This window comes from Myotis yumanensis, unplaced genomic scaffold, assembly GCF_028538775.1.
Source record: "Myotis yumanensis isolate MYYU_CA2020_CCGP unplaced genomic scaffold, mMyoYum1.0.hap1 SCAF_1, whole genome shotgun sequence".
Classification (NCBI taxonomy): domain Eukaryota; kingdom Metazoa; phylum Chordata; class Mammalia; order Chiroptera; family Vespertilionidae; genus Myotis; species Myotis yumanensis.
The window spans coordinates 184,897,497-184,917,751 of NW_027223752.1; the positions used below are offsets into that span (position 1 = coordinate 184,897,497).

The window sequence follows — 20,255 nt, forward strand, 5'->3', positions numbered from 1 at the left end:
CTCTGCATAATGTAAAAATTAAAAATAATTACTGTGGTGGCTAACATCTATTGAATACTTGTTATGTTCCAGACTCTTGTTAAGTATTTTACTAGTATTAACTCATTTAATCCTTCCAACATCCCTATGATATAGGTACCTTTTATTATGTCAGTTTTACAGATGAAGGAAAATGCGCAAAGGACTTCATTAGTTTACTAAGTATCACCGGGCTAAAAAGCATTAAACCCTCAGATCCTAATAATCCTCAAGAATCTGTGGTTCCACAAATCATTATTAGCAAGACTCAGGTTAAGAGTGACTTTAAATTTCTCAGAACCATATGATAATAATTATAGTAAAATATAATGTTCTCAAATAAGATTTACAAATAGCACTAGTGTTTATGTTTATAGCCTACAAATTTATTACAATGAAGTTTTACTAAATAAAAATTCTACCTAATTAACTGGAATCTAACATATACCAAAATAATGGGAAGCAAATATAAACACTTTTTGCCCAATATATCAGTAAACTTCTAAAGATAAGTATTTTTTTTACAGAGGTAGGTACTAGGAATGCAAACACCAAATTTAATTTCAGATAAATAGCCATTCATGCATTCTATTCTGCAATGTCGTTAGAGAGTGAAATCTGAGATAGAAAATAAATTATCAACTAATCTATCCTGTAGGAAATAAATACTAGACTTAGGACATCTACGTCATACTTACCAAGGCAATTCTATACACTAGTAAGCAAGGTTGATACTATTCTGACCAGAGCCACGGACCAACCAGCAGCTGCCTTCAGCTATATTCTGATGAGTGATTTGAAATATCAGTGGAATACAAGGATGGTGACGAAGGGAATGAATACAGGCTCCCAGATCCTACCTCACCTCCTACTAGACACCTAGAGAATAATCTGACTGGCTGAACTGCAAAAGAAATATAGAAACATTTACTGTGTAGAGACACAATCAAAAGCCATGATGTCATTTTCTAGGAAGGAAGGAAGGAAGGAAGGAAGGGAGGGAGGGAGGGAGGGAGGGAGGGAGGGAGAAAGGAAGGATTAAAACATGGAATTCGTGGCACTGAAGTAATCAGTAGTTTAAAAGACCTCTTTAAAATGACTGCTTTTAAGCTTTTCTTCTTTGGCAGGTAGACCTCTTTTGTGGCTCAAGTAATAATGTCATTTCTATGCTGTTTCATGTCATTGGTCCATGGTTAAGGGGGCAAACGCAGATTGGACTTGGTTCAGAGAGAGGCTAATGGGGTAACAACAAAGCAGAGACAAGACAGATGTTCTGTCCAAACGGACCCCTCTGACTCTCCCTGCACAACCTTGGGAACCTTTCAATATCACTGACTAGGCATTATCTCCTCACAAATACTACTGCAACGTGTATGGTTTTCTCTTTCGTGAAATTATATCATACCATTCACTCTTAAGCATTTCTTCAAACAAAATTACCAGCAGAATCATTCTGTATTTTCTCAATTGTGATCTTATCCAGGATAGTTTTGGCAACTCACTTTTACCTGACTCAATTTCACCTTTAAGACAACCCCTAACATGCAGCTTTTTAGGGTGCTCTAATAGAATATGTAACTATCCATCCCCTAAATACATTGAGAAAATACAATTCTCTCGATTGGGGGGGGGGGGGGTGGGGGGGAGGAGGAGCAGGGTATAAAATGTTTTTCTAGCATATGTTAGGTTAAATATTAATTTTAAAGAAAAGCAATCTGGGATCTGGGGACATAGTTGTCTTCTCCTGCCGCTGGTTTAGACGGCACTATATGTCCCAGGACCTGGTTCTTTTTCTGGCTAGCATTTGGCTCAATAGACCCTTTCTTTTAAGACAAATTTAAAAGAAAAACAATCTGAAAAAGAAACACATGAATTTAACTTTTTGGTTCACAACAATAAAGTTATGTGTATATTTTATGTTTAAATGTGTAAAAATACATATGTACTATATTTCAATAAGTCTATGGAAAAGATAACATTGTACGTTTAGATCTATAATAGTTTTACTTTCTCTCTAATTAAAAATAATATTTGTATGTTTATATTTCCAATTAAAATCATAGGATTTATTACAGTATTGTAAATAAAAGTATTCACTGAAAAACACTTCCTAACATAGTTTTCATATGTAATTATGTTTAGTTAAACTTACTGATCACCACTTATGTATGCAGCACTATGCCTGGTGCTGTCCTTACAAAGATGTATACATCCTGTTGCCTAGTCACAAGGAGTTCCCAGGTGGGTAGGAAGACCCAGTTACCCAATGGACTAAAGGGAGGTATACTGAAAAAGAGCAAAAGAGAATGAGATTTCTAAAGTAGTCAGGAAGCCCTAGTTAGTTTGGCTCAGTGGCTAGAGTGTCGGGCTGCAGACTGAAGGGTCCCGGGTTTGATTTGGTCAAAGGTACATGCCCGGATTGCAGGCTCAAACCCCAGGAGGCAGCCAAACAATGATTCTCTCATCATTGATGTTTCTATCTCTCTCTCTCTCTCCCTTCCTCTCTGAAACCAATCTATATCTATATCTATCTATGGATCTATATCTATATCTATATCTATATCTATATCTGTACATATACATATTAGGAGAAATAAAGGAGAAAAACACATTAAAAAGTCCAAAAGATGAAATAGAGGGAATTTCAGAAAAGTGGACAATCAAAAATTATTTATTGAGCACTTAAGATTTACCAGACACAAGATACAAAAGTTGAATAAGATAGGCATTCCAAGGAGCTCATAATTTAGCTGAAGAGACAGAAAGTATATAGAAATAATAAAGTTTTAAAAATTTACTATTGGTGATTAACCAATTCAGTAAACACATGTAGTCCTGAATTAAAAAAACAGACAGTAAAATAGATTCAGGACTAAATAATGGAGCTTACTGACTCAGCCCTCATTCTTTCATGTGGCTGTACTTTTCACTACCCTTACATAACTAATCAAAACACCAAAATGTTTCAAACATCCTTTTAAATAAATTCAGAAGCACACAGCATTGTGTGCCCATAGTCAGACACCAGATTACATCTGAGCTATTTAAAAACGGTTTTAAGTGATTATGCCTAGTAGAAACTGTCATGAAAACCAACTTGATTAGCTAAGATTAAAGTTTTCTATCAATCTTCATGGTGAGTTTAAGGTGTAGAATAGTAGCATGGGTATAGTTTTTAATGGTCATTAATTCAAAAGTGACAAGTGGTTTTGTAGATACAATCCTTTGTGAATAGTTATTTGTGACATCTTTCTAAAGAATTCATCAACATCCTTTAAGATAAAAGATATTCAGGACATCTGGAGAAAAATTATTAATTATGCATCAATTTTTGCTATATGTAATTTTATATGTCCATCAGTTTTCTTGAATTCAAAATGTCACATTAAAGTCTCAAGGGTTTTTAAAAGGAAATCAAAAGAGTTATGTGCCCGGCCAGAATGGATCAGTGGTTGAGTGTCGACCTATGAACCTGGAGATCACAGTTCAATTCCCAGTCAGAGCACATGCCTGGGTTGCAGGCTTGGTCCCCGGTGGGGGTTGGGGGTGGAGCATGTGGGAGGCAGCTGGTCAATGATTCTCTCTCATTATTGATGTTTCTATCTCTTTCTCCCTCTCCCTTTCTCTTTGAAATCAATAAAAATATTTAAAGAAAAAGGAAAGAGTTAGCCATGCATAAATACAACCCTCCCCCCCCCCCCCCCCAAATCACCAGTTGGCTGAAGAGATGGTAATGAATATTAGGTGTAACTTACGTGTATTCACCCATCACTACTAGACATGTAATCACATGGCTGCTCTGTTTTCTAGAGAGCCCTGAATCCAAATCACAAAGATCTTTAATTAATATACTAGTATCTAGACCAGCCGTGGGCAAACTACGGCCCTCGGGCCGGATCCGGCCTGTTTGAAATGAATAAAACTAAAAAAAAAAAAAGACGGTACCCTTTTATGTAATGATGTTTACTTTGAATTTATATTAGTTCACACAAACACTCCATCCATGCTTTTGTTCCGGCCCTCCGGTCCAGTTTAAGAACCCATTGTGGCCCTCGAGTCAAAAAGTTTGCCCACCCCTGATCTAGACTCTAGAGAAAATGTTGTCCTATTACTTTTAGTCTTACTGATTTTTTCTTGCTATCAGTTAAATTCATTTTACAACAAAATTATCTAAATGTCAGAATGATTTCCAGGTCCTAGTCAGAGAGTCATTTTGTATGATATTAAACAAGTCATTTAATTTCGAGGGCCGTGGTGAGGAGGTCAGACCAGAGATACCTACATTTTATTTTAATAAAATTCAATGTCAATGAAATAGCTTTGGCTGTCTCTGCTTTTTAAGTTTGCTAAGACCTATACTTTCCAAAGTCAGAACTAAAATTTTCACAAGACCTTGGAATATTGTTCAACAAAAAGATTTCATAGTACCCCGCTGATGTGGTTCAGTGGTTAAGCATCGACTTATGAACCAGGAGGTCACGGTTCAATTCCAGGTCAGGGAACACGCCTTGGTTGTGGGCTCAATCCCCACTGGAGGATGTGCAAGAGGCAGCAGATCGATGATTCTCTCTCATCATTGATGTTTCTCTCTCTCTCTCTCTCTCTTTCTCTCTCTCTCCCTTCCTCTCTGAAATCACTAAAATCATATTTTAAAAAAATATTTCACAGCATAATTTGAGAGAAAGATGGAACGTTCTCAGCATAGAATACTTTCTATTTTCTCGCTCCTGTTTTGAAGTCTAACTCCATTTGCTAGAGTGAGCTCACAATGTTGCTAACCACTTCAGCAATCACCAGTAGAGCCTCAACACTCAGCAAAGGAAGCACTGATGCTGAGGAAGTACCCTTAGGAAGCACTGTGTGGATGTGCATGTTCTCTGCCTCTTGATCATTCACCCAACAATACATACTGGGAACCCTCACTCCAGACTCCATGCTAAGCCTGGGAGTTAAAACACAATTGAGATGCAAATTGGTGCTTATGGTCTAATAGGACCATATTTAGACCACACATAAAATAGTAAATATAGAAGACTATGGGGGATTTGTATTGGAAGTTTTGTCATTTAACCCAGTAGCTCCTAGTTTACTACAAGGTTGTGTTTTAAAAGTACAGTTGTAGGACTGTAATAACATCAATATCCAGGTATGATATATTGTAATTTTGCAAAATATTACATTGGTGGAAACTGGGCAAAGTATAAGGAATATCTCTATTATTCCTTACGACCGCATATAAAGACACAATCATCTCAACAAAGAGTACATCTTGAACCAATAATGGGGGACACAGAAGAAATTTTTCATGGACTTCCATAAATAGCTGTGAGTTTCTAAGGTTAGCCTATAGTGTTTTCTTTACTTTATGACCCTCTTAGTATTAAATACAAACCTAAATGGCTCAGGTCCTCATTCTATTTAGTAGGAATTACAGCAGCAGTTTCCTATCTAGTCGCCCTGTTAATGTTTCTCAACTCATCTTTCATTTCATTAAAAATCTGGTCATATCATCTCTTAGTGTAAAATCCCAATGGTTTCCAAACCCTTCCCACAATACACACAGCTTCTCAAGGTGTGGTTCCTGCCCACCTGTCCAACTTTTAATGCCTGCCACCAGCCCAGGACATGTGTCGCTCTCTCATTTCCAAGCCTGTAATGCCCTTTCCATTACCCACCCGGCAGATGCCTGCTTGCTCGTTACTTTTCATGACACCTGAAATCTCTTCTCAAAGGCCTTCTGTAGCCTTTCCATCCCCAGCTGTTGGGGTCCAACCCCAATGGGTCCAGGGATCCCCAAAGGTGTGGACGGAGTTGGCGAAGAATGAATGACATGGAAACTGGTTTCAGTTCATCAGCATAGCAAGGTTCTCCCTCCAGGATCTCCAGCAAAGTTCTGGTTAGGAACTCCAACCAAGTTCTGGTCAGGATCTCCAACCAAGTTCTGGTGCCATGTTCTCTCGCTAGGTTCTCCAGCCAGGTTCTTTTGCCATGTTCTGTCTAGGTTCTCCAGTGAAGTTCTGTAGCCAGGTTCTGTCCAGGATCTTTTGCCATGTTCTCTGGCTAGGTTCTGGTTAGGATCTGACGTTTATTGTCTTGTTACATCCGTATTTATACCAGCCGATTTTAATCCTGTCAATTTCTATTACAAAGGTTAGGGCGTTTCTTATCTCCATTCCAGGGAGTAAAGATTATGTAGCTTAACTACCCGCCTGGCACTTAATTAAGGGGTTGTATCTCCTCCCTAACCTCAGGGAAAGATCCCCTCCTGGGGAAACAACCTTTCTCGGAGAGGTAACCTTGGTTAAAACACATGGCACTAAGGAGAGCAAACATATTAAGAACAATATGCTATATATGCCAGGTCCCTTGAAACAGCAAGGATGGACCGGCTCCCGGCACCCAGCAGAGCAAGGCCCTCCTTGCCCTCCTGTCTGCTTAGAGATCCTGGCTCATGTTTCAGCAATAAACTTGGGGACGCATGTCCCACCAATTTCAAGACCCTGGAAGGCACACTGTCGGCCATACTGCCCTGTCTCCGCACCATCCACAGTGCCGAGCATCTGGAAAGCACTCAAATGCTTGTTGGAAGAATGACACTGACTTTCAATGAGCTCCTGTGAGTCCACGAGCCTAAACTGCACTATTTCTCCAACAGAAATCAGTCAGAAAAAAGGAAGGAATATTGGTTTTATTTTATAAATTTGAGTTGGAAAACAGTGTATGAAGCAAGCAAACACTACAAAGGTTGGCTGGGAGGCTGTCATGTATAAAATGTATAAAAAGAAACAATAAAGAAAACAAATTACATCTTCGTTACCACTCAATTGAGAAGTTATTCTCAAGTATAAGAGAGAGCAAGCCTCAAAGGGAAAGTAAGCTGGGGAAACGGTGGGCACCATACTTTCTGACATTCTGCCCAGCAGATACCGCCGTCTGCACATCAATATAACATAGATGCTACTGCAGGTATGGAAAACGTGAGATCAATTCCGATGTCCCAATGTAAAGCCACCCATGAGCTACATCAAGTGGAAAAAAGCAGGTACAGACTAGTCTGCTCTCACTTGTATTAAAGAAAGAAATGAGGGGGAATGGAAGATACAGACATATAAGCTTGAACATGCAAAAAATGTCTGCAATAGCTGTCGTGAGCCCCTCGAGACAGTAAGGCAGGCTCTGAGGTAGGAGGGAGGTTTCACTGAATACTGCTTTTTAGTCTGTTTACTATGGGCATGTATCATGCTTCCATTTTTGGAAACCAGTTTAAAAAACACACCTAATTAAGGACTCTTGAGACACTAGCTTTTGGTGCAGTCACTCCCTATTCAGAACCCATCCGTGGCACTCAGAGACAGCCAAGCCCCATGGAGAGGCCAAAAGTAGGAGCTCAAGTCAACAGACAGCACTAACTGTGGCCCTGAGAGCAAGCTATCTCGGATGTCCAGCCACTCAAGACTTAAATGACTAGCACTGCCTCATCTGATGCCTCCTCGGGAGAGGTCCTCCGTCAGAACTGCCCACTGAGGCCCAGTCAGCCCCCGGATCCATCAGAGAAAACAGTAAATTCTTTAAAGCCAAAATAAAAAATATAAAACTAGTTAGGATTTCTGTCTTAAAATGGCAAGTGGACAGCATGCATTTATTTCCATTCTGTCCCAGTAGCCTAACTAAAATAATGTTTAGGCAAAAACCCACAGAGAAAGAAAACAATGAAGAAAATAAAACCCAGAGAGCAAAGAGAACTGAAGAAATGTCAAGAAAAACAGAGGAGAAATGGCTGCAAAATTTTGGAAGCTGGAAAAGAGATTGGATAATTTTTAGCAAACCTAACAAATCAGGGACAGCCAATAGTATCTTCTAGAGAAAAGTGTCCAGAAAAGGCTCAGTGGAAGGCAAGAGTGAGGCCTGGGCTTCTAAACTAGAGTATTAAGTAAAAGTCGACTAATAATAAGTGGGAGCCTTGGCCAAAGCAGTCAACTGTACGAACAGGATAAATATATATTTTTTTAAAAATATATTTTTGTTGATTTCAGAGAGGAAGAGAGGAGAGATAGAAACATCAATGATGAGACTCACTGATCAGCTGCCTCCTGCATGCCCTACACTAGGGATGGAGCCTGCAATCCAGGCATGTGCTCTGACCAGGAATCAAACCATGACCTCCAGTTCATAGGTTGATGCTCAACCACTGAGCCACACCGGCCAGGTGAATAAAAATATTTGTAGACCTTTACCTTCTAAGAACATTTCATAGGAAACTATCGGAGGCCATGCTTACAACAAAATGAGGGTGTAAACCCAGAAACTGGAGGGCATGGAAGAGAAGAAATAAGGAGGCCAAATCATGCTGGTACACTGTAGGCCTACCAGCAGCCAGTCCAATGGTAATACCACCGAAGTCTCTGGAACAGGGGTCTCCAGGAAAAGAGAGAACTGACCCGCTACTGATTTGTGTGAACATTTGAAAAAGCTACCAACAGACATAGCACAGACCTGAAGGAAAAATTAAGGACTGTTACCTAGAACTTTACAAATGTGGAGAAAAGGAGAAGCAGTTACTAAGCTCAAGAAAAACAAATTGTCGTAAAAGAATGAAAATGTAATCGTAGATACTTTATATAAAGTGATATTTTAGACACCCGTTTAATGATGTAAATCTGACTTTTAGAAAGTACATATCTAAATCATTTTCTTAAAAATTTGTATATGTTTGGGAAACTTTAATGGAAAATAAATATATAATCCTAATTTTATCCTAAGTATCTGATTCTTAATCTAAAATAAAAAACATGTGGCACAGCATACTATAAATATCTACACTAATAAAAGAGAAACATGGTAATTGGCGTACGAGCTACCCTTCCCATTGGCTAATCAGCGTATCCTTATGCAAATTAACTGTCAGCCAAGATGGCGGCCGGCAGCCATGCACTGAAGCGAGCAGGGAGGCTTGCTTCCTCCAGGAACTGCAGACTCCAACGTTCCCCGACTCTCAACTGCAACTCTAAGCAATTATTACTATGTTGCAAATAAGAAGCTAAACAAAACTGGCTTTCAGTCAGCCCCGGACCGCAACATTGTATCCATGTTTTCAGCAGCAAGGCCTCAGAGCTAAAGCTGGCCCAGAATAAAAAAAAAAAAAGAAAACAAGGAGCAGTTGGGAGCTTTTAGTCAACTGCTAGCAGGAAAACAGCCCTCAGCCCCTCAGCCAGCCTGGCCAGGCACCCTAGTGGGGACCCCCACCCTGATCCCGGACACCCTTCAGGGCAAACCAGCCGGCCCCTACCCATTCACCAGGCCTCTATCCTATATAGTAAAAGGGTAATATGCCTCCTGGCACTGGGATCAGCGGAGCAGCGAGGCTCCCGGCACCGGGATCAGCGTGACAGGGGGCAGCGCCCAAACCCCCTGATCAGCCCTGCTCTGTGCCTGATGGGGGGGAGCTCCCCAATCCCCCGATTGCCCTGTGGCTCTGTGTGTGACAGGGTAGAGCCATAACCTCTCCATCAGCCCTGCCCTGAGTGTGACAGTGGCGGTGCCCCAACCCCCTGATCGGCCCTGCTCTGTGTGTGACAGGGTGCGGCGCCCCAACCCCCCTCCACGGGCCTTGCTCTGTGTGTGACAGGGTAGAGCCATAACCTCCCCACTGGCCCTGCCCTGAGTGTGACAGGGGGCGGTGCCCCAACTTCCCTATCAGCCCTACTCTGTGAGTGACAGGGGGGAGCTCCTCAACCCCCTGATGGGCCCTGCTCTGTGAGTGACAGGGAGCAGCGCCCCAACTCCCTGATCAGCCCTGCTCTGTGTGTGACAGGGTATGGAGCCCCAACCCCCCTGATTGGCCCTGCTTTGTGAGTGACAGAGGGCAGCGCCCCAACCCCCTGATCAGCCCTGCTCTGTGCGTGACAGGGGACAGCACCCCAACCCCCTGATCAGCCCTGCTCTGTGCGTGACAGGGGGTGGCACCGCAACCTCCCCATCGACCCTGCCTTGAGTGTAACAAGGGGCGGTGCCCCAACCCCCCAATCAGTCTACCCTGAGCGTGACTGAGGGTGGCATTGCAACCTCCCGATCCGCCCTGCTCTGTGCATGACGGGGCAGCGCCCCAACTCCCCAATCGGCCCTGCTCTGAGCCTGACCAGGGGCTGCACTTAGGGATTGGGCCTGCCCTCTGCCACCCAGGAGCAGGCCTAAGCCAGCAGGTCGTTATCTCCCGAGGGGTCCCAGACTGTGAGAGGGCACAGGCCGGGCTGGGGACCGCCCCCCCTCCCCCCCGAGTGCACAAATTTTTGTGCACCGGGCCTCTAGTATATATATATATATATATATAGAGAGAGAGAGAGAGAGAGAGAGAGAGAATATATATATATATATATATATATATATATATATATATATATATACACACACATATAGTGAATATGTAATGAACCATGTCAGAAAAACTAAGTACCCTGATTAAGTCTATATGAAAACTCTATTACCTAGGAACAAATAAAGCAATATAAATGTGAAGGTTTCTTTGTAAATTATACCTGGTTATATCAATCCATATATCATATATTTAAAAGTTTCTTTACTACAATTTGCAAAGAAATTTTTCAAATATACGGAGTGACTATTAAATAAGTACTTTTTAAAACCACCATTAAAATATAATTTCTATTTAAGACCCTAATGAGAAAGAATCACTTTTCACATGGGACAATTAAAAAAAGAAGCTGGATTAAAATGTAACAAAGAAAGGATGTTATGAATTTAAATAACAAAAATAAAAATAAACATGTAAAATCTGTTAGCTACATATCGATACAGAGTATTTTCCTTAACTTACCTGCCAGATAGAGGGCAAATGATATAAATCTATGGTAGCGAATGAGGAACTGAAGTTGCTCTTCTCTTTGAACAAATGTAGCAAAATAATCAGCTACAGTCTCTCCATAGAAAAAGTAGTTCACACAGAGTAGGAAGTACCTGTAATTTAAAAATAATTAGCTTTTTATATTTGAAGCTTTTTTAGGCCCCTCAAATTCCAGAAACAATATTAGGAAACAATATGAAAAATACTTTCAATCTCACAATATAGAAAATACTTTCAATCTCTCTCTCCCCCACTTCCCTATCTCTCTCTCACACACAGCTCCAATGCTTTTTATAGTAGAGATCCTAAGCCAAATTTCCACCCGCCCCACACATGTTGGCGTCTTTCTCTCCTCCATGCTTCCGATGGCCTCCTGTTGAGCAGTGATTTTTAAGGGGCAGCAGAGGAGATAGGAGCTAGCAGCAGTAAAAATCTCCAGTAGAACCTTTTAAAAATCATATAAACCACCTGTCCTTCCTCCAAGCTCTGGTATATCTTTTCCCTCAGGGAAAGGTGGAACCCGTGAGATTTTGCTAATGGGAGCCAGGAAAAAGGCTGAGAAACACCGCCCTAGGTTCCTACTGCCATGTGCTTTAAACGGCAGAGCCCCAGGTAGCCAGGAGAGCGGAAAAGGAAAGGGGTGGCTTCGCTCTGGACCTCATGGAGGGAATTATGCCCCACTGTTTTCAAAGGGCAAGTATTCTCATTTCTATCAGCTGTGCTACCGTTTTTCTATCCTCCTACGCTGGAAACTGTCTTGGACTCTTCCGTAAGGCTATCACAGCCCACTCTAGCCCACCAGTACATTTTGCCCACTATCTATACTAATAAAAGGGTAATATGCCAATTAGACCTGATGTCCTTCCAGATAAAGCCATGGTGGCAGGGGCCGAGGCAGAGGCTGTTAGGGGTGGCCAGTCTGGCAGGGGATAGTTAGGGGGTGACCAGGCCGGCAGGGTGGCAGTTAGGGGGCAATCAGGCCAGCAAGCAGAGGCAGTTAGGGGCGATCAGGCAGGCAGGCAGAGGCGGTTAGGGGCGATCAGGCAGGCAGGCAGAGGCGGTTAGGGGCGATCAGGCAGGCAGGCAGAGTGGTTAGGGGTGATCAGGCAGGCAGGCGAGCAGTTAGGAGCCAGCAGTACTGGATTGCAAGAGAGATGTCCGACTGCCGGGAAATAAGGCTAACATGTGATATTTTAACAGTAGTGTTGGAATGGGAGAATTGAAGGTGATTTTCTTCTTTTCAAAATTCAGTTGCAATTTTTTAATTTATCTTTCTCCAAAATCAATCTATAAGATCAACTATATGGATACTGACTGATCAGAATGCCTCTCTTACCCACTTGAGAAAAGAGTCAGATTTTCTTTATCTTTAATTAAGAGTTAGATTTTCATATCAAAAGGTTTTAAGTCACTTACCAGCTGAGTGTTCTAAACCATGGCAGGTCGTAGGAACGATAGACTCTGTAACCTATAGTGATAATTTCATGGAAGCATTTCACTTGGATGCCTAGAACCTGAAACCAAGAGAAAACACTGACATACATTTCTTGATGTTTATATTTAATAAGTAGCTTGTGGTCACATGTATTTGAGCCTATCCATTTTTAATTATTCTAAATGTCAGTAGCAAAAGTTCAATATTCAACATCTCTAAACTCCAGTTTAGAAGGTAAGTAAAACAAGGTTTTAAACAGAGATCCTTCCTGGGGTGGGAAGTGGCAATGTAGTTTCAATTTGAGGGATGTGATCTGGTTGGTCACAGGTAACTAGATCAGGGCATGTGTCTGGTTGTGGGCTCCATCCCCAAGTGTGGGGCATGCAGGAGGCAGCTGATCAATGATTTTCTCTCATCCTTGATGTCTCGATCTCTCCCTCTTCCTTCCTCTCTGAAATCAACAAAAAATATGTTTTAAAAAAAGTTATTGGGCTCCCTCAGCCATCTAAGAAATTATTATGCCAAACTATTATGAATAGTTCTTTTAGGAAAAAGTTGTAAATCTGTGTTATAAAGACAAGAGGAAACTGAAATACTGTCCTTCAAATAACCTTTGTACATAACACCCAATGTCATTTTTAGACACAAAAAAATCACAGGATGGGGACAATGCTAGATGTTACGATAAAATGGCAAAGCTGTGCTATTTATAGAGCCAAAGGCTTTTAAAATACCGAAGGCACTGATGCAATGTTTATGAACACATTTGCTCAAGAACCATTAGCACTGTATATGTGGTATTTTACTGAGAGGAGAAAAAAGTACTTTAATAGCGCACACACACATATTTATATGATCGCTAATCACAGCTTGCAAGTAGAATTAATATGGAACTGCTGGGAAAGAGAAAACAGGACTCAAGCATTTGAGTTAATATATACGTATGTGTATCTTCCAGGGCTGGGTGATTACACAGAAACTGATACTCCACGCAATCAATACCAACAGCAATGCACTTTGGTAGGACTCCATTGGCCCAAAAACAACCTTTATGTAAATGCCTATTCTGCTAGTTACTGACATAGGACATCTGTTCTCAGAGAGGCATTGTCTGTCAGGAAGGACATATAACTACTAAACCATGTGGAAATAGTTACAAGGATATAAATAAGCACAGGCAGACAAACAAAAAAACTGTGGAAGAGGGTGGGGGAGGACCACAATCAGGGCAAAGGAGGAGGAAATAGAGTTATGTATGTAAGAGAGGACAAGGTATGTGGTTCACAGAGTTGCTGGAACACTGAGGTGGGGGTGATATAATAGAGAGAGATAAACTGGGTCCCAGAACCATAGGAAATAGCACAAAGGAGGCTGTGCTGGTAGTGAAAGGACATGATCAGACGGGAGGGTCTGAAGATAACAGAGGTGGAAAGAATTAACTGCAGAGGCAGCACAGGTAGAGACAGTAAGGCACGCAGGACACCACCATCCAAATGAGTGTGGGTGAACATCTACCTGGGATGGTGGCAGAATGGACTGCAAGAATAACACACATCGAGGGGTAGAACTAACAGGATTTGGAGGTTGAAGAAATTGGAGGGGCCAAGGGAAAGAGGGGAACACAGAGTAACACTAGGCAAGGCTTGGGAAACTAATTTATGCAGAATGGCTGGGGTTGGAATAGAAGTTGAGATCTGCATATGTTCAGTCTGAACTACGGTACCTGTGGGTTACCCAACTAAGAGTGTCTATTCTCACTTTGGGAATCTACTCAAAGAAAATAATTCTGCATATGTTCTGCAATAATTCTGCAATATGTCTAACAGTGTTATTCACAAAAAAGAAAAACCAGAAAATAACCTGCATGTCTAAAAATAACACAATGGTTTAATGACTTTTGAGGCACTCCATTCCATGGAGTAGATGAATGTATTAAACCGATGGTTGTAAAACTGGAGCAACACAAAACGCTTGAGAAGATATTTGGTTTCCATGGTTTTTAAAAACATAAAAGAAAAAAGGATTAAAGGAAGCATATCAAATGGCAGTATTAACTAGGTTTTGGTGGTTAATGATTGGGTTGGGTGATTTTTAAAATTATCTACTTTCCAAAGTAATTTTAATATACTTTTATACCTTTTACAATGGAGAAAAAAATTAAACACTATTAAAAAGTAAATTATATATTGTAGATTAAAAGAATTACTATAAGAGGTTCCAAGAAGGTGGGCACGGGCGGGGGCGGGACTCCTACAATATCTTCTATATGTGCACACCTGCTTTTAAATCAAAATATGCTTTAGTAAATCCATCATTTGGAAAGTGTGATTCCAAGCTGTGGCTGCAACAATTAAAGTACTATAAATAAAAGTTTGAAGGAAAAAGCTCATTTTAAGGAACATACTCATGAGTTCCATCTTAAAATAGTAGCTATCATTTCCTAGAAGTTTTAAATAAAATTCTCTTGAATGAGTCATTTTTTAAGTGCTGAGATTATTAGGCAAAGGCAAGCTATATACAATGTGTCTGACTCAAAATAAAAATGACCTAGTTAGGGATATGGATGTAAATAAGACTTTAAAGCACATGAAAGCAATTGAGTACCAACAGTGTGTGTATATGTGTATGTCCATTCATATTTCCTTAACATAAACATCATAAATACAGCATATGTATACATGCATGTGTACCTGTGTGCAGACGTGTGTGCATGCATATGCAATAAACCTAGATAAGAGCGACAACAGTTCAAATCTACTTTAAGTACATCTTTAACATTCTTATATTCTCCGCTGATTAAGCTTACCAAAGAAACAACCTTTCATCGAGGGAAAAAAATGAACCAAAAAGCCCGAGTGCTTTAGGTATGCTTATGATTGTCTTTTTAAAAATCAGAATCCAGGGATGTCTTTAAAGGGGTTTTGAATTTTGTCATAAAAGAGTGGTGAAAAAAACAATTGCTACCAATTCCGGCCCTACTCTCCACACCAAACAGTCTAGTGTGGAGACGATGTCACTTATTCACAGGGAGCTCACGGAGTCAGTGTATCAAGGATGCGAGTGTTTTGCAATGTCTTGATCAAAATTATCTTCTAAAGGGGACGCATAATTCAAATAATCCCCAGTATTTTCAATGGCTCCTCCGTGCTTTACAAATAAACCCCAGACTTCTTCACATAGTATGCCAAGGGCCTCCGGAATCTGATCCCTAATCATTCCTCCAGGTTCAAAGGCCCTGCCTCTAGGAAAGAGCAACACCGCCTTTTCTGACACACCTGGCCGTGAGGACCTTTGCTCACAGCACGCAGGCATCCACCCTGATAGAGCCTCAAGGTCCACCCAAAGGCCCCTTAGACACAAAGCCTTATGGGCTGTCTGCCAGCATCTAATCCCTGCTTCCAGGCTCGACCACTCACCACTGAAAAGCGCTTTGCACACACTTCTTCAATGCCCAAGTCCCGAGGCCAGGGGTGGTCACTTGGCACTCGTAGCCCTCAGCGGCTCAGACGCAGGCTGGGAGGGAGCTGGGCTCTTCTCTCCAGTCTCACCTGGACGGTGCTCGCCCTGCCTACCTGGCTTTCAGACTCAGAGCTTCTGCCCTCACATTAAATTAGTTTCATCCATTATTCATTTTTCTTGCTAAAAAAAAAAAAAAGTCCTCAATTTCTTATTCATTTTTGTGACCTTGATGTCCCCAAGGAAGTACAAAATTAATGAGGACAAAAAGAAGAGTGAAAGGGCTTGCTGGTGTTTAGGAGAGTTACTTTAAGTGGTTTCAGGGGTTGGTGGAATTTTATTTTTCCCCAAGCGTGTCTAATTTCAGTTAAAAATGGATTCTTTTCTAGAATGAAGGAAAGCCATCTCATATTGCTCCTGGCTTAGTGCTCTGAATAGGACTAGCATGGAAGGAGAAGACAGGTGAGACGGGTGAACAGAATTCTAAGTGGGCAAGGACACAGGGAGGTGAGTACAGAAGAAGAGGCTAAACTAACCAAGATGGGATGAAGAAAAAGAAATGATAAAATAAAGACGCTGCAGATCCCCGAGAACCGGCTCTCACTGCTCCCTGCTAAGTCACACTCAGCATAAAGTGACAAATCTATTGAACAAATGCACTCTCCTTCTCACTCCCACCACTTTGCTTCAAATGCTTCATGCTTCTTTAGATGCCAGGGCCTTTATGTCCAGGAGTCTCTGCGATGACCCTCCTTCCCCCAAGCTCCCTCTCTCACCACGCCAACTCCTCCTACTCAGCCTTCAGACCGAGCACTTATGCTGGGCACAGGCCTTGGAGAAGCCTTCCAGTTCCCCCTTTGCTCTCATAGCATCCTTTTTTCTTTTTTTTTAATTAAATGCTATTGCAGTTTTTAGTTGTATTTCTGATCAATTCTTTAAAGTATAGATCTTAAGCTCCATGATGGCAAAGACAGGTGTGTTTTTCTCAGCGCCACCGTACCAGAGCCTAGAACTAGCATAATGCCTGGCACATGGCAGGCATCCTGGGAGCATCTGCTAAATGAATGAAAAGCTTAAAATACTTGTTGGGCTTCAGGACTTGTTGGGCTTCTCATACATGACAGAGTCCCCACACCCAGAACAGCTCTCACTTACCTCTCTGGTCTCCTCCCTAGATTCCCCCCACAGGCTACCTCCACGCCTTGCTCACGATGTCCCCACCTTGGAATGCCTCCCCTCGTCCTGTCCCTCTTTCAGGACTAGCTGTGGCATCACCTCTTCTGAGAGTCTTCTTTCATCTCTGTCTCAGGCTGTTGCAGGCACTTTTTTACTGTGCTCTCCCAACAAGTTCTACCATGGGGCCTACCCCATTTAATGACTAGCCTATTTATTCACAGGGTTACTTATGTGCCTCGGCCATTTGATTAAGTTCCTCGAAGTTAGGGATCTAGCTCACAGTCCTATATGTTGAAGTATGTATATGTGTGTGTTTGTTTTATCTTGACAAGAAGACATGAATAGACTGTATATACTTGGTCTCTGATAAATGAACACATTCAAAGGCCCTTCTGCAAACAGAAAAGATTAGCCTTGTTCATTTCATGAACTACAAGATGCTTAACGGAACTACATTTGCTGTTACCAAGTCTTACATTGCCTCCTTGGTCATGACATGCTCAAATTACTGCAATCACACCAGTGCTGAAAAACAAAGCAAGAGCACCTTAGGGAAGTGTAAATACTCACAAGAAGCATCAGCATAAAAGATCCCATATAGATGATCAGGAAAAACAAGGAAATCATCGTTAGAGTAAGAATTCCACGAATCCACCAGTTTTTCCACCTGCAAAGAAAACGTTTATAAAGTTAGCACTTCATGTGTTCTTACAGTATTTTTCTTGTGTGGGTGGTTTCAGTATTGAGTTACCAGACTTAAGGATTTTCCCTAATTATACCTAAAGAATCCCTTATAATAAAACAAAACAAAACAACAAAAACCCAACCAACCAAAGAGCATTTGTTCACTCACTGAATAGCTAAATTAAATGTAAAGATTATGTTAGTAAAAGATAAAGCCTGCTTTTTTGTTATGAACGAGGATGAGTCATGAGACTAAGCAGTGAGGGGATTAACATGGACGTGTGCACATCTCCCAGGGTCATTCGGAAGGGAAGAAGGAGCCAGGTGCAAAAGTCCTCCGAAACGATGACCAATCCTTTGGGGGTACTCGATAAAAATAATATGATTTTAAGGTGGTTCAGACAGAGTGCGTGACCTTCCGATGAGGAAGAGGAAAGAGAGGCTGATGCAGAACTGAAACTGGAGAGCACAGCAATGTCAGTGAAAGGAAGAAGGCGCCGGCGAGGAGGTCGGTCGCAGAGGACAAGGCCAAACTGAATGCCACGTCCTTCTATGGCTCAGTGTGCAGCCTGCTCTCCTTAGTTAGGGACAGGGCCCTTAGTAGAAAGCATTTTCTTATTTGGGCCTTTGCTTGTTCCTTTCAGCACAGCATCCCTGCTGGCACACCAGCCCGTTGCTGAGAACTGATCTCCCTCAATGCCCGGGCAGCTGTCAGTCAGGGTCTGGGTCCCCCACCCTTAAGAGCCTCCCACTTCATCCTCAGTGCACCTTACAAATACTGTCACTCGCTATGTGGCCATGTCATGAGAAATGTCGGCAGCTGCTTTTTGACACGAGTAAAATGATTCTAATCACACCTGTGTGTGGATGATGATTTCTGAATCTAAAATTGCTGCCCTGCTTTATTCGTTCTACACGCATTTTACATTATACACACAGTAGTTTTTTCTTTAAAACTTCTGATTTCTATTGATATGAATGATAGCATTTAAATTATGTTACAAGAGATTTGGATTCAACTTAAAGTATGACAACATATATGTACAGTATCTAAGCAAGGCTTTTAGTCTCCTTCCCATAAAAGAAACAGTTGCCAATTTCATCTGTTTATTAAATATTGATTACATTCCCTGCTTCTAATCACCCTCCTACATAGTCCAGATACTTCTTAAATATCTCTTTTATTATGTAATTTCTGCACTCAAGATCTAAAATACCAACATTACATCCAAACTCTTTTATCTAGCTTCCAAGATTTTTCATGAAGTGGTCAAATTGTTCTTAGCTGACTTTACTTTCCTCTACTGTTCAACCGACTATGTAGACGCATACATTTCTCACAGACTGTAAGCTCTGGGTCTGAACTGAAATGAGTATAGAGTTAAAAATGGTATAGATGAAAGGTTCCATTTAGTTTTAGAGATACAGCCCCCTATAGGCTAATGAATGGATTAGAGAACTGGGCTAGGTCACAGAGCTGGTCAGAGGTAAATAAAGGACATGAGGCAGTCTCCTGATAGTAACCATGACCTGCTTGCATGAAACCTAGACGTGCTCTTAGCCCTTCTTTATAACTGATCCTCAAACTCAGAATTACCTAGAACCTCTCTAGTCAGGTGGACACTACATAAGGGTTAGAAATCAGCCCCAGGGTAGATGTTTCTCCTGTCCATGTGTACCTCTGTTAGATGCCTGGCTTTGAACTTCAGAGAATGGTAGCTGCTGAGAACCAGAGATGTAAACAGGAAACATACTGTCTTCATATCACCCCAAAATTCCACGGCCACTCAAAACCAGAGTTCTCAAGGAACACATACTGTCCGGTTGTCTTTTACGTAGGTATTTCCGCATCTGAGAAAAATTCTCCCACTCCAATAAAATTAAAGACTTACTTCCCTTATTTATTTTAACTTAACTGACTCCCCAAATTCCCCAAGAATACCTAATACAAAGTTAAGCACATACTGAGACATAACATATATATCCACTGATACAGTAACCAAAAGTCATCTTTCTGGAGAGAAGCACTGAATTTAAAGCAGAGCACAATATGCAAAAAAAGAAAGAAAAGAAAAGAAAATCACTGTTACTAAAAACCAGAGGACAGTCTGGTTCTGAATTCAAAATTCTCCAGTTCCTTTACCACACTTCCAGGATCACATTAGAGAATGCCTTAATTTTTAGTCCAAGTCATCACCTCACAGATTGTTTTGGAAAAAGGAGCTGAGAATCAGTAGAGGAGAAGTGCATTCAAGTTTCATGTCTTTGAGGACCTATCTGAGCCAGAAATAAGATTTCCAAAAAAGTATGTAATTAAGCATATCCTTAAAAATGATTAAAGTGGTTACACACATTGTTCAAATACATTTGAATACGTACAATGACTTACTATTACTACCACTATTATGTGCCTTTTATTTCAAAAGTAATGGCAAGGTTTAAACACACACACACACACACACACACACACACACACACACACAAAACTAGTGCCAAAAGCATCATGAATCATCCAGAACCTGATTTGACAAGACAGTTCACCTGAGCCACGAACTGGGACACAGAGGCACTCCTCAAAATTAAGCAAGAATGGGCCCTGACCAGGTAGCTCAGTTGATTAGAGCATCA

At 41.3% G+C, this 20,255-nt stretch overlaps 1 protein-coding gene across 1 annotated transcript in view; it reads right to left on the minus strand.

Annotated features, from left to right (window-relative positions):
* The window catches only part of CDS1 (CDP-diacylglycerol synthase 1), a 61,668-nt gene that overhangs the window by 18,251 nt on the left and 23,162 nt on the right, over window positions 1-20,255 (minus strand). The window contains exons 3-5 of the mRNA XM_070393484.1: window positions 17,514-17,610; window positions 12,293-12,390; window positions 10,850-10,989 (exon numbers count right to left, since the gene is read on the minus strand). Coding sequence (XP_070249585.1) covers window positions 10,850-10,989; window positions 12,293-12,390; window positions 17,514-17,610 — 335 coding nt within the window. The remainder of the gene's footprint in view (window positions 1-10,849; window positions 10,990-12,292; window positions 12,391-17,513; window positions 17,611-20,255) is intronic.